Source organism: Tympanuchus pallidicinctus, unplaced genomic scaffold (assembly GCF_026119805.1).
Source record: "Tympanuchus pallidicinctus isolate F22 unplaced genomic scaffold, pur_lepc_1.0 scaffold15, whole genome shotgun sequence".
Taxonomy (NCBI): domain Eukaryota; kingdom Metazoa; phylum Chordata; class Aves; order Galliformes; family Phasianidae; genus Tympanuchus; species Tympanuchus pallidicinctus.
In genome coordinates, this window is record NW_026294669.1 from 20,983,331 (window position 1) to 20,998,213 (window position 14,883).

Consider the following 14,883-nt stretch of genomic DNA (forward strand, 5'->3'; position numbering starts at 1 on the left):
AAAGGAGGTAGAGATGGAGTTACTATTTAAAATGATAGCCTGAGAAATTGAGATTTATTATGTCATACTCGGGTAGTGTAAGAACACATTTAACAAATTGATACTATCTTTGCTTTAAAAAGCTGCTTCATTTCAAATTCAGTAGATTGCTATGCATTCCATTCTGTGAATAATTACAAGGAGCTCAACGGACTGCTGTTGGAAATCTAATCTAGAGGTGTGGGCCTTTTTGTAAGGAAGGGGCCATCCTAGGAATTCTGAGGTCTTAAACTCAGATTTTTGTACAACTTCTACCTGCTGTGTCCTGTGTTTAAGACAAATTCTGATTTGGAAGAGAACTGTGCGTGCTGGGAATGCATTTATAGGGGTTTCTGGTTATCATTGTCAGACCATGGATAGGAGAGAGGGGGAAATGAAAATTATGAATGCTCATTCTCAGTGATAAAATGCTGTCTGTATTTGCAACCAGTTTATTATTATTTACAATTATTTATTTACACTTGTCAGCAGTTCCCTTGAGGCGCAGCTCTGCCTATTGGTTCTGTAAGTGTGGTGTTTTCAGGCATTTGCCACCCATGGGCCATCAGAAGATGGCATGTGTATAAGCTTCTGAGCACAGTTTCTTGCAACAGGATTTTTCAGTGAGTAATTGCATTCCTCTCCTCACTGATGAGGGTGTTACCTCACCTTGGCTGGCTCTTACTTTGCTTACCCGTGGTGGCAAAGGCCACCAACTTGTGAGCTATCCTGGTGGGAGAGCAGTCTGTGGTTGTGGCACTGAGGGACGTGGTTAGGAGACATGGTGGGTGTGGGGTGATGGCTGGGCTTCATGACCTTGGAGGTCTTCTCCAGCCTTTGTGATTCTGTGGAGTTAAGATGTAGATTACGGTTGCTTCTGCAAAGGTTAGTTGTTAGAGCCGAGGACTTCCAGATGGCGAATTGGGTCTGGTGTGTGTGTTGCTATGTTTATGCTTTAGGATGCTGCTGCATTTGTAGCTGGATTGGTGGATTACATAGATAGGTGGATTACAGTTTTTTCATCTACTTTCAGCCGCAAGCTTGTACTAAAACTAAATAACCGTAGCAGACGGTCTCAGTGTGAAGCGGAGGGCCTGCCCAGGCCCCGTCCCCCTGCTGTACCTGGTGCAGGTGAAGGCTGGTGGGGTTGGGGCAGGGGAGGGGACGGTGGGCGCACACAGCTGTGCTCTGCAGGCCTGCGGCTGCAAGTACAGCAGCAGCATCTCTGCGTGCTGCCCCGGCTTGTCGGGGGGAGGAATGCGAGCGTTTCGGCTGCTTCTGTCATTACAGACTCTTCTGAAATATTTATGCGGGTAGCGGTGGAGTCTTGCTTAAAAGGCTGTCAAAAATGTTCACGACTGTGGAAATTCTCACAGCTGTCCCGAGGTTATATAGCCAGCAGCTCATTACGTTAAGATATGTATTAATTGCTTGTGCAATTGATGTCCTTGTAAGTGATCTTAATATATTCCAGGAAAGTGCGTTCAGAATTGTCTGTTCTTAGTCCTGAATGACAGAAGGATGTTTGGGCAATTTAAAATTGTGTTACATAGACTAACTGCTTATTTACTTCAACAAGTAATCAAATGAATGTGTAAATCACTCATGATTAATTGCTCTCTACACATTTGTGATTTTTTTTTTTTTTGGTGTATGAATTGTGGTTTGGTTTTTCCCTAGACAAAATGTGAGGAGAAATGTGAACTTGTTGCTGGGGTTGAACCAAGGCTGAGTAGAGAAATGAAAATCTGACCTTTTTTTTTTTTTAAGAGGATAAAAACCGGAATTCTTCACCATGAGAAATGCAATATCAACATAATCAATCTGGCAGCATTATGTTGTAGCTGAAAACATGCCTAAATCCCAAGCCGTAGAGGTACTGTTTGTGAGTGAAACATCTTTCATATAGTTCTAAGATGAAATTACCCCTGAATGAATAGCATCTTCATTTATCTTCAAAACCTCTGTGCTACCATTGAATCTACTCCTTCCACGTTCTACAACAAGAATTACATTATACCATTAGAACAGTGCTGTGCTGCAGTGTAAAATAGATTGTTTTGGAGAATGAACGTGGCTTTGCTATAAATTATGTTCACAGGTACAAAGGAATTTGTTATTTTGTTTAAAATAGTCACAAATATAATTAAGCTCTTAATTTATGTTAAACTACAAATGTGGCCATTACCATAACTGGATTAGGAATTTAATCTGTCACTCAAAGGATGATACTGAGCAGTTTTCATTTATAACCTTAGACATACTATTTCGGTTACTGGGTCTGCGGCTGTTTGATATGAAAACTGAATTATTCTGTGGATTTGTTCATGGTTTTTAATTTTAAAATGCATTCCTGCAATAAAGTAGAGAATAACTCTTCAGTTGTCGTCACATATTGTCCTTTGTCTGCTCATGAAATAGTGCAAGAATGAAAACAAAATGCCTTTTCTCTTTCTTCACAGCAGTATTATGCGGGTGCACTTAGAAGTGCTGCTGAATAAGAGATGCCTGCAATGGATTTCTTTATTAAAAAACTAATCATGATTATGTCTTCTTCAAATGAAGCCTGCAGTGTGTGCCATCTGAAAACAGTGTTCCTCGTGTGGGGATATAAGTTGTGAACTATTTGGGACTTAGCATAAGCAATTTCATTCTTCCCTCTGATCTTGGAAACTGCAATCTGGATACGATTTACATCAAGTTATAACTCATTTTTAATGAGTGTGTGCGTTTGCTCTTTTGCATTATTCTGAGAGGGGACTGGAGGGGAAGAGGAGAGCGTTGTGATGGAGCCCTGATGGGGTGATTTGCTGCCTGATGGGTGTTGTGCTTCCAATCGACGTCGAAACAGTCTGGTCTTTGGGGAGGGCAAAGAGGAAGGGAGAGTGAGGGCAAAGCTGCTACATAAACCAATTAACCAAGGGAATAAATACAAAATCCCCCCTCCCTTCTCTTACTCTTTCCCATTGTACTTCACGTGCAATCGTTTTCCATTCTTGTCATCACAGGAAGACAGGATGGCATCACTTTCGTACTGTTTGGAGGGCAGCAGCACAGAGCTGGAAATGTCATTTCTGGGAGAGGAGGGGAGGGCCAGGGTTTCTGAGTTCTCTGCTTCTGGATCTTGGCAAAGCAGTACTGACTGTTTTTTTTTTCAGTAATTGAAATCCAACATGCTATTTACGTTCTTAATTTGAAATTGGGTAAAGTATAAGAAAACAAAGCAAGCCTTCAGTTTGTTGTGTCCTGTAAGCTACACTGTTGTTGTAAGTGTACTCAGTAATTTAGTCAGGAGGTGTGCCTGCTGTTATTGTCATGAATGATATGCCCAGCATTGTTGATTACTTTTCTAACAAGCGTCACCTCAAAGCCTCTTACCAAATATTTTGGAATGAGGTGACTGTCTCCTTGTACTGAGCTCTAGTGAGGCTGCATCTTGAGTAGTGTGTTCAGTTTGGGGTCTCTCACTATAAGAAAAACCCGGAGGCCCTGGAGGCTGTCCAGAGAAGGGCACTGAAGCTGTGAGAGGCCTGGGGCACAAGTCTTATGGGGAGCAGATGGGGGAACTGGGATTGTTCAATCTGGAAAAGAGGAGGCTCACAGGGGGGACATTGTTGCTCTATACAACTGTCTGAAAGGATGTTATGGTAAGGTGGGGGTTGGACTCTTCTCCTGCGTAAGTAGTGGTGGGATGAGAGGGAATGGCCTCAAGTTGTGCCAGGGGAGATTCAGGTTGGATATTAGGAAGAATGTCTTCACTGATGGAGTGGACAGGCACTGAAATGGGCTGCCCAGGGAGGTGGTGGAGTCACCGTACCTGGAGGTACTCAAGAAACATGGAAATGTGCTGAGGTGCACAGAGACAGAGGAAGCTTTGTAGACTCAGTGCTTTCTGTCTGGAAGAAGAGAGACGTAGCATTGCTACAAAGATATTGTTCATATTTCTCCCTTTCTTTCCCAGATGCCAGAAGAGAATGTGATGCTATAGGTATGGAGACTGGAAAAGCATGAGAATAGGGGTTGGTTAGCCTGCAGGGGAGAGCAGAGCATGTGTGGGAGAGATGATGACAGACTCCATTAAACCAAATCTTTATTTTTAATATCTTCATCTGATTTTCACATTAACCTCATTCAAAGAAAGGACACGTTTTGTTCTAGAAATAACTTAAAGGTTTTTGTAGAGGACATTACAATGACCAAAGTTACTAACCCAGATTATCTTCCTAGTTTCTGCTTTGGTTGTTGGCAAATGTCAATACCTATCAAGAAAGTCAGGCCCTTGTTTTTAAGTTTACAGAAATGCACATAACCAGTGATATGCATGGATAAAAGAGGAGGTCTTGTTGATACCAGGGGAATAAACTCAGTTCTTCCCAACCTGAGATTTTATTACACTCATAAAAGCAGTGTTAACTAGTATGAGCCATGAAATTGCTCGGGCTTTTAAAATAAATGAGTACTTTGGTTTGATTTCCTTCAGCTGTAGTTACTTTGGTATATTTATGCTTGAATTAAGTTTCCTTTGCTGGTATAAAGTCTGCTGGGCAGCTCTCTGATCTTCTGCAGTGTAGACAAAGGGAAATAAGAATATCAATCCGTCATCTCTCCTAATCGATCCTAGTAATTAACTCTTTTGGGTAGGTGTTAAGCAACTACTCTGAGGTTCTTGTGTGAGAATCCTAAATGCTGAAGGAGATTCATGTTGTGGATTCGCTCTGTTTGTACTGCTGCAGTAATTTTTCTTTTTCACAGAGGACAAAGAGAGAGAGGGGAATTCAATGCTTTTCTTTAGAATTAAAAGCACCTTTGGGGGCTGACAGTTCGGCTGGGGCTCCGCTGGTGTCAGGTTTCTGGTTGTGCTGTTACTGTCTCACTCACGAATTTTTTAGGTGAACTTTTAGAGGGGTTTGATTAACTAGCTTGTGTGTTACTTGGAATTCAGTTGGCCCCTTTCAGCCTCTTTTAAAGTTCATCAGCCAAATTTATGATGTTGACAATGATCTCTGATGTCCTGGAATAAGTCTGGGCCCTTGATCTTTCAGGTCGCTCAGCTTTTGATGCCGTGTCTTTGAAGAGGTGTTGATATCTTCATAAATCTCAGCAGAACCACCCTGGGGTGGCTGCAACCTTCCCTCTCGCCCTTTGCTCCCACAGCACTTGGAGCACTGCCGTGCCGGGGGCTTGCTCAGATCACGTGTGCCAAGTATGGAGGGAGAAGGAGGTGTTCTGAGCTGTGTTCCACTGCGTCTGTTACCAGGACTGGAAACCTCGTGGTCTGATGCTATCTGCACACCAAGTGTGCTGGTACAAAACATTCTACGTGAGTGGTCAAAATGGGAACGTATCCTCCCTTGATCGCTGGGCTGAAATGTTAAACAAGATAACGCTTCACAGACACTGCTGCTTTTGTCTTCTCTGTCCTGTGTTCCCGCTGTAAGATTCCTAAAATCTCTGCCAATTTTCACCTGAGTTTGTGCCACAGAACAGTTGCTGTCTGAAATCGAATTCTTCTAGCTGAACACATCAGGAAAGAGTTTGAGGTTTTCTGGCAATGAGTGTTCATAAGAATGCATTGGTCAGAGCCATTGCTAATGTTTTTTCTAAAAGAAATCATGAATATTTGAGCATTCGCTGTGCCTAGGAGTAAAGAACTACCTGTGTCATTAGAACCAGCAGTTTTGAAAGCTTTTCATGTTTATGTTAGGTAGGTATGCCTGTGGTGATGCAAGGCCTGTTTCTTAGGCTGAGCTCTTATGGTGAAAGCTCACTGTGGAGCTTTTGCCCTTCTTTTTTCTGCACAAGAATATTTAAGGGGCGCTTGAGATGGATAGGTCATGCTTTTTGGGTACAGATGTGTGCTAAAGCATACTGGTGTTTTGATTCCCCAGTCTTGTAACTTTTCAAACAACAGCAGTTCTTCACTTCCGAAGGATTTTTCTGGTTGTTTGTGCTTTGGTGAGTATTTCAGGGGCCTTTTTTAAAGTTTGCAGAGGATATGCTGACTGGCTTCTAAGCTTGCTAGAATCTGTTTATTACACAGAGCAGTGAATGTTTTATTGTGTTCAGTGAAAATTTGTTTCCATGTTAGAACTCAGTTCTAGCCCAGCTTCCTCTCTGCTCTTTTCTTTATTAAGTGCTAAGAAGGCGCAAGGATCCAGCACGTTTGCAGCACTGAGATGTCCAAATGTGTTCTCCATCACTTTCAGGCAGGCCAGAGACCGAGATAGAACTTCCCTGCCAAGTATTAGAGAGGTCGATGTTCCTTGGTCTGTGGATGTTTATTGTGGAGGAGGAGGGAGGAAGGAACGTTCAGATTTCTGCTGAACTCTTGGCTGAACTCTTTACACTAAAAAGATTTTGTTTATAATTTAACCTCAATACTGAGGAATGCTTTTCACAGACACAAGCCGTGTTTTTGGTAGAAACTTTGTACTGTGGAGGAGCCAATGTACAGTGGACAAGAATTTGCCAAAGCAGCTCATATAACCTGACTGTTCTGTGCTGGCATATCTCATTTTTGTTGCACCGATGTGGAAATGTAAAAATAGTGCTGTACTTCCTTTTGCTTGACTGTGTCTCTGCGCTCATGAGCTTTTTAGTTATTCATGTGTTCCAGCACAGATCAGACATTCTCATCTGAACCAGCAGTGGGAACAGTACATGGTGGCCTTAAAATTCATCTCAAGCTTAATACAGAATTGCAGTGAACTCAGTGCCCCATTTGGGCAGAGGACACGATGCATATAGTATTAGCTGGAACAGTCTGCACCGGCGCTGGAGCCCCAGAGCCAATAGGCAAAGGAAGAGCTGCAGCACTGAGACAGTGCCTTATGTTCCTGCTTAAGAATTACTCCTTTGGGTTCTTGCTGCTTGCATGGAGTTCGGGAAGCGGAGACTACAAGAGCATTCAGTTCTGGTGGTTGTGCACTTGGAAAGTGTGATGTTGTCAAATGTGACCAGTGCCCTGTGTTCTCTGTGGGTGATGGTTGCTGCTATAAGCAGTTATAGGGGTGCTGGTTGGGATGAGGTTTGGCAATCTAATGACCAGCTTATTCTAGACTAGGTCAAAGTTCTGAGCATTTGGCAGAGGTGCATCGACTTGTGGGTGTGTACTAATTGGCTCCTGAGCAGTACTTTCAGTTGGGGTTAGGAAGAAATCAAAAACTCAGGTTACTGGTGGATTTTGCAGAGCCTCTCGGGTTCAGAGGCCTGTGCTCCTGTCAGCTGCAATCATTGTCTTCAGCAGCTGTGACCATAGCTCCCTGCTTTAATTTGGGGTTTGGGATTACTTAGGTCATCTGAAATAGTGAGAGCCAAGTGATGTAATGGGTTGTGGGGTTCCTGAGTTGATTGGAAGAGGCACTGCAAGGGACCAAAGCTTCTGGCTTTTGTTCCCTGGTACTGTTAGCATCAGTGCTTGGGTTAGAGTTTGGGAACAAAGCACCTGAGGAGGAGAGGCGTGGTTTGTTTGTTTGCTTGATGGGTACTACTGAAACCACCAGGTTAGGAACAGGGCTGATGTTGATACTTGTTAATGCCTTGTGGTCTTAGGTAGTGCAGAGGTGCCCCTCTGCCATGGGCACTGATTTCCTAAATGTAGTTATTTATGGCTGGGTCAGGTTCTGGGAGCCTGTGGCAGGGCTTTGCTGGATGCTGCGTACCTTGTTTCCTCAGTTTACTATCTCTTCTCCCAAATGAGGCTGAAATGTAAATGGAGTACATTGTACAAATGGAGTTCAGGCTGGGATAGCTGTTTCCAAAACAGGGTTTAAAAGTGTGCTGTACTGTTTGCCTTCCTTGAAGATCTTAGCATTTTGGATTTGGTCTGCTTGCTTACAGTGAATGCAGACCATGTTCTGTCCCTCAACTTACAGCAGCCTTTTTCTTCGTAGTTAGTGACCTTCATGGTGTAGGCTTTAGTTTCCAGCCACAGTGGATAAAAAGGTGCGATGTTGGAATCTGGAGTTCTGACCTTTCTATTGGCAAAGACAAAACGAATGAAAGGACTTCAGCTGAGTTGTGAGAGACTCTGGAGATGAAGATTCCTTGTTTCCACGATACAATTAAATTGCATTTCTTGATATTTTGCTATTTAAACAGAAACACGTTGGGGCTTTTGTAGCAATGGCAGCTGCTGACAACAACGGGCATCCCAGTGAGAATGTTTGAATCCAGGGTTGGAGATGAAAGAAACAGTAAATCGATCACTTGCACTCACAGTTCACGTGCAGTAGAGGAAATAAATAAAGCAGACATGCTCACAGAGTATTGTAAAGCAAAATTTCTGATGACTGTTCCAGTGTGGGAAGGTGCTGTGTGTCTTTGCTGTGTTACACAGCGTCAGCTTGGTTAGCCAGCTTCAGCCACAAGAAGGACGCACTGTGATTTTCAGGAGGAGCAGAACGTCACTTAATTTCTTGCAGCTACAGCACTGCTTCTTTGCATCTCTTAAGAGTGTGTATGTGGGGGAGAATCTTAATTAGAGGAATTCCAGCCATTGACTGGATGATAAGCAATTGTCTGAAGAAGTTAGAAAACCTTGGTTTCCTTTTTTTGTTAGAAGCATTATGCAAGGATGTGTACTTGGTTGGTGCCTGCTAACAGTTTGCTAAGATGTAGTCAAATGTATCTAGAAGAAGGCATTTGTTTGTCACTGGTGTATCAATGCTCTTTCAATGCTTTGTTTCCAGGCCTTCTTGCAAATGTGCAATCTGCCAGTTCGGGTGGTTTGCAGGGCCAATGCAGAGTACATGTCCCCATCTGGTAAGTGCGGCCTTCATTTAGATTACTGCATTACACCTCCATTTTGGTACCATGGCAACCGTGCCTTCTCTCGCTGATAACAGGCGGTCAGCGCTGCCCCGTGTGGGGCCTTCCCCCTCCTCCTGTTCCTTTCCCATAAGCAATTAGAACAGTTACATGTCAACTAACGGTGGTACAACACGGAACCGAGGCTGTGAACACAGTATGTCAGTGCAGCTCAAATCTCTGGTGGCAATCTTCTCTAAAAGGCCTAAGCAGAAAGACTTACATTTCCTAGAATGTCTTTATTCTGCATCCAGGGAATATTCCTGCCGATCAGCGAGTGCTGGTATATTCTCCCGTATGTGAGAGGGTGACAATACTGGAGAGCCTCTTTTGTTACCTTACTTGAGAGATAATAGCCAGTATGTAAATACAGGGCGAAAATGAAGAGTGAGTGCATTGTCAGCCGAGGGTGACAGGTGATTTTAAACCTTTCTCTGATAAAGGAGACTGTCTGGGGAAAAAAACAACCAACCAAACGAAAACACCCCAAACCAGAACCCCACCAAACCTACCAACAATAAAGTCACCATATGAAGCATACAGTCTGCTTTCTGCTGAAGGTGACTGGTTGCCTAAAATTTCCCAGAGCCTGGTTCCAGAAGGTTGCCTAAAACCCAGCGGGAGCTGCTGACTGCAGGGCTCTCCGGTCTGGCAGGCCTTGCACTCCTTCCCAGTGTTTTGTTGCAGAAGGAGGTGCTTCTTTGCCAGTTGCCTGCCTCTAGCTGAGCCTGCCTGTCAGCATGGCTGCCACCCATATTGCTTCTGTTGCTGCTGGTATTGCAGGCAAAGCAAGTGGAAACAGTAAAAGCTAGCCAAACTTTGGTGTTATACATGATATATAAATAAAGGCTGTGTTGGAATGCCGAATGTCTGCATAGAGGAGCTTCTTAAGTGTGCAGCAGCAGGACAGATGGCAGCCCTGTGCCCTTTGCCTCCCCAGTCCATGGCCACACTTGTGGGCACCTGATCTGTAATTTTGGTCTGATCCCTTCTTCTTTCTGCTGGCTGATGAAAATGAGCACAAAGGGAACGGATACCAGCTCAATTTTAAACATAGCTACACATGCTCTTTTTGCCCTTACTCCTGGATTTTTATTCACTTTCCCAATTGTCTTTCTTTACAATATTTTGATTCTGTAAGGATAATTCAAAACAGGATTTTAATTGCTGTCCACTCCTTCTCTGCCACCAACAGTTTTGCGACAGCAGTAGACAGATGTGTATCTCATCTTTTTGGGGTGAAGGTTATTTACCTCACAGTCCACATAATGAGAAAATCCATTACGAGGGAGTCAGAAGTGGAGCACCAGAGGGCTGGTTGTTGTGTGTGAAGTGGAGCCTGATGGATATTGTGAAGCTCTGGAGCTCAGAGGGGGCTGCGTTTTCTTTCACAGTACGCAGCGTACGGACGCAGTGCAGCCTTTGGTATGGTGCACTTCTTTACCCTGAGGCCAGCTGGGCCAGTGAGAGTGAATCTCAGGGTAAAAATAAAGACTGGATGTGCTGTGAGCATGAACTCCGTGTGAACTAGGCCAGCAGTAGCTTTTATGTCAGTGGAAAGGAATGCATGTATTGCTAATATGTTTGGAGCTGGGCAGGTATTGATCTTGCTCTTCAGGAGTTTTGTAGAGAGCAGAGTTTGCCCACAGTGTGACAGGAAAGTAAGAGTGTGCTGTGTCCCACTGCACTGGGCTGCTTCTTTGCTGTATTTGGTCATGAGGGCTTTCTCAGTAATACAAACTGCCCAGTGCGTGTCTGTCTTGTGGCCAGTTTCAGTCATGTAAATAATCATAAACATTTAGTCTTAAATTTACACAGTACTTAAGATTGATGTTTGTCATTGCAGTTGATTGAAGAGATAGAAAATGAGCAACGTGATTAGGGTGGGTTGAAGGAAGAGGAGCCCTCAGCTCTCCTTTATGAGCTGGTCCCAGTCACTGGAAATCTAGGAGGATAGGAGGAGAGAGAGACAAGATCCAGCCTTGCTGAGTGTGCATTTTGCTTTCTCCTCTTGCTTTTCTGGGCTCGGTGCCACATCTCCCACATTCATTTCAGCAGCCCTTTCCCTGCTCGTGGGTTGGAAGGGAGGGTGGGAACGTCTTCTTGTCAGACTGTCCGAGGGCTCAGTCTGATTGCCTGGGATTTCCCACCTGTACTTCAGAGCAATGCTGAATTCAGTCTTTCCAGCAAAGCAAAATCCGTTATTAAAATACAGGTCAATAGATCTCATTCAGTAACTTTGAGGTAAGGAATTGCAAGTCAAAGAGGGTCAGAAGGAAGAAGATCGGGCAGTTACACTGGTTATTGCAAATGAAAGCTGTGTGAGTTTCATATGTAAAAACTTGACCTGTGTTCATCTGGAAAAAGAAAAAAGAACAACAAAAAACCAAGACTGATGTTCAGGCGTACTTGTGATATTTAATTGCACTGAAAATAGGAAATGATAGTTGACATGTATAAAAAGCTCCTAATAAAATACATTTCTCATTTTACAGGCAAAGTGCCCTTTATTCATGTGGGAAACCAAGTAGTATCTGAACTCGGGCCCATAGTCCAGTTTGTGAAAGCCAAGGTAATTACACACAGTCTGCATCTATTACTGGGTTGTGTACCAGTCTTCTTTAGCACTGCTGTGCAGTTGCTGTGCTCTGCTGGAATGTTACTTCATTGTTACAACGGTGCAGCAATCTGGTGCTGGTTCAAAAGAAAGACTCTCTGAAGTGAGAGTGCCGAGGTGGAAATGTTTCAATTTAACATTACCTCAAATTCAGGAAGCAAATTCTGTGCAGGACACGTGCGTGCCACTGCCAGTTTCTGCAGCTGGTTTTCTACGTCTCTGTCTCTGAATTTTTAAACCCAGAAATCACTGGTGTAAATTTTGAAGTTGTATTTTCAACAACATTGTCTTCTCACTGAGCACTTCATAAAGCTGTAGCACAGATGTAAATCTGTGTTTGCTTCTAGACACAGGCTGTGTGCTCACCTCTAACTGGTAATAACTACATTTATTGCAGATCAGTTCTGTTACATTACGATTATTTCTTTTTCATTCTAAAGGGCACTTTATGTAGAAAGTACGTGTGTAACTTGTGACGTGTTGTGTGACAGATCAGTATCTGAACCAAAGCTCATTGACTTCTGAGGTCTTTGGGTCAGGCACTGCTGAATATTCCAATATCCTCTCTTACGTGTCTCTTTCTTTCCCCATTAGGGCCATTCTCTCAGCGATGGGTTGGATGAAGTCCAAAAAGCTGAGATGAAAGCCTACATGGAATTAGTCAATAATATGCTCCTGACAGCGGAGGTACAGCAAACCATAGTAACTGCTCATACTTCCATAAGGGATTATAGGCAAGAATGCTTCATGATATTTTCTTGTTCTGGAAGTACTGTTTGTTCTTAGATTAAAATCTTAGATCAGGTCATCAGTTTTTATGGTGAAATGAGACAGGAATAAATTCCGTGGATCCTGTGGACTACTTGATGACATATTCCTGCAGACACAAGCCATGTGTACAGCTCCATTTACCTGTCTGAAGCACGCCCTGTAGCTGTAGAAGTGCCTGATTTGCACGGATGGAAAACGCCAGCAGTCCTGGCTGGCTGTGCAGCCCCACTGCCGCCTTCCACACAGCTGCTGTGCCTTGCTGGAGCTGGCCTGCCCTGCGGGTCGTGCCCGTGGCCTGTTAATGTGATGTGGGGCCGTGGGGCCGGTGCTGGAAATGCTCGCAGGCACATGGCTGAGGGAACCTGGGTGTTGAGCTGTGTGTGGCACAGGCAACTGCAGCAGGCCTTCGGCTCCAGCTTGGTTCCGCTGCTTGCGAGCCAGCAACTTGGAGCTGGGCTTGTGACTCTGGTTTTAATTTCTTCACTGTGTTCAGAAGTCTAATAGAAGGCACCAAATGGAAATTTAATCTAATATAGAAAGGAAAATTCTACTAGTGAGAAATGATTGTATCTGTATTCTCGTTTATTAGGAAGTTGTAGTAAGTGCTCTTTCTGTTCCTAGCTCTATCTGCAGTGGTGTGATGATGTTACAGTAGAGGAGGTGAGTGGTTCTGCAACATTTATCTTAATTAAAATTTAATGAGAAAACACTTTTGCTCACAAATGGAAGTCCCTACTCATAAATGAAACATTGAGCTCCGTTAATGATACAGTCTTCTCACTTGAATTCTGCTTGCGTATACATTTCAGGGAAGTTGTAACTTTACTGGAGGTATGTGACTGCAGAACAAATATGAGTTTTGCATATGTTTCCAAGGTAATAATTTCAAATGGTTATACTGAAAACAATAAATTCTGCACAAATAATTGCAACGTATCACACAACATTCTTTTTCTTTATTGCTCTCTTAGCTGTTTTGTAAATAGAGCTGCCTGCATTTTTAGATTGTAACAAAGTAACTTTCTGTTTCTTAACAAAGATTACTCACCCAAGATATGGCTCTCCTTACCCCTGGCCTCTTAACCGCATTCTGTCCTATCAGAAGCAATGGGAGATAAGAAGGAAGATGAAGGCCATTGGGTGGGCTGGCAAGACGCTCGAACAGGTCAGTATGAGGGGTAAGGCTTATTTCTTACCAGTGTTTTCCACTGTTCTTTTATTTAAGACTTAAGAGAAGTAACACTTTATTTAACTGCAACTGTTACAACAAAGTTCTGTGCAGAGTTATGTGAGGTCAGGTATCTCTCATCAGCAGTGATAAATCTTAAATGATTCGCAGTCTGATGGAGTGGCAGGAAGGATGCTTTACCACACGTGCATCTCTGTTCACGTTAGTTTAGCTGACGGTCCTGAAAAACAGATTTTGAATTGCTGCCTCTCTCCTGTGGCATTAATAAGCACGCTTTGCAGGACTGCAGCTTCACTTCCCAGTAGTCTAAAAAGAAAAGGAAAAGAAAGCAATTTGATGTGCAACTTAGTACCTTTCAGTAAGCTAAGTTAAAAATTTCTTGGAAAGCACTTAATTAGAGTTGGCTCTACATTAAATGTGTGATTAAATAACACTTAGCTGCTGCCTTTAGCAGCTTTTGATGCTCCAGCATTGTATATTCCTTGTTCCCTCTGCCAGCACAAATACAGTAAGTACATATATATATTTACTGTTGTTCTTTCCTGACAATATCTTATCTCTCGTGTGTTTTGATAGGTGCTTGAAGATGTAGACCAGTGTTGTCAGGCTCTCTCCCAGAGATTAGGAACACAACCATATTTCTTCAATAAGCAGTAAGTTGCTCCCTACAGAAATGGTACATCCTCAGCAAACCCCCACCCGTGTATCTATATAAGTATATATAAAAACGTGCTTACAGGTATATGTTTATAAATATGGAAACCTTCTCTTTCACTTTAATAGTTGAGGAAATTTGAATGGGTGGCTGCAATACAATTTCAGAAACAAGTCATTATAGATTTTAAAAGGAAAGAGCACCACAGCTCATGTAGGCTACAAGCTTGCACCTGTATACAGTTGATTTCTTAAAAAGAAAGAAAGAAAGATACTTTTATAGCTTGTATTTCTTAGGCGATGTTCTTTACTGAGCACAGGACAGGAGACAAAAGGAACAACCTGGCCTTTGTCAGATGTCGTTTGCTTCCATTCGTTGATGCCAATTGCAAAAAGCTATTTTTTTCTCTCTGTAATTCATGTTTTTTTTTACATATTTAAATTAAATGCTAAATAACATCTGAGGAGTACTTCCTGAGTTGTATTCAGGGCTGATAACTATAGTGTAAGGAACTGTGCTGAAAGCCTCCAGGTTTCTCAGGCTCTTGTTTTTAGGTATCCTCTGCAGCCAGTTGGAGGTTTTGTGGATTAAACAGTAGTAGGGGAGTAACAGTGAAAAACAGCAAAATGACCACTGTGTTTGTGTGACAGTTACCCAGGAGATGCTGAAAAAGACTCTTTAGAGTCTTCTGTGATACCTGCTTTGTGTCCACTTCTATGAAATAAACATCGCCAGCTGTTGTCTGTCTAGAGCTCCTTTTCTAATTGGATAAGTAGCTCTCGAGTATGAAGAAGCACAACACTTCGATCAGTAACTGTGCCCCTT

General features: G+C 43.0%; 1 protein-coding gene and 1 long non-coding RNA gene across 6 annotated transcripts in view; one reads left to right on the top strand and one right to left on the bottom strand.

Moving 5' to 3' along the window:
* The window catches only part of MTX2 (metaxin 2), a 32,590-nt gene that overhangs the window by 16,974 nt on the left and 733 nt on the right, over positions 1 to 14,883 (top strand). The window contains exons 4-9 of one of the 2 annotated variants that reach the window (XM_052676004.1): positions 8,709 to 8,781; positions 11,322 to 11,398; positions 12,038 to 12,130; positions 12,836 to 12,874; positions 13,254 to 13,379; positions 13,980 to 14,056. In XM_052676004.1, coding sequence (XP_052531964.1) covers positions 8,709 to 8,781; positions 11,322 to 11,398; positions 12,038 to 12,130; positions 12,836 to 12,874; positions 13,254 to 13,379; positions 13,980 to 14,056 — 485 coding nt within the window. The remainder of the gene's footprint in view (positions 1 to 8,708; positions 8,782 to 11,321; positions 11,399 to 12,037; positions 12,131 to 12,835; positions 12,875 to 13,253; positions 13,380 to 13,979; positions 14,057 to 14,883) is intronic. The other variant, XM_052676005.1, reaches the window with a different exon arrangement.
* The window catches only part of LOC128077190 (uncharacterized), a 382,865-nt gene continuing 379,206 nt past the window's right edge, over positions 11,225 to 14,883 (bottom strand). For 3 of the 4 annotated variants that reach the window (XR_008204871.1, XR_008204873.1, XR_008204872.1), the window contains one exon: positions 11,225 to 13,709. This is a non-coding gene — a long non-coding RNA (uncharacterized LOC128077190). Of the gene's footprint in view, positions 13,710 to 14,755; positions 14,837 to 14,883 lie in introns of all 4 variants that reach the window. The other variant, XR_008204874.1, reaches the window with a different exon arrangement.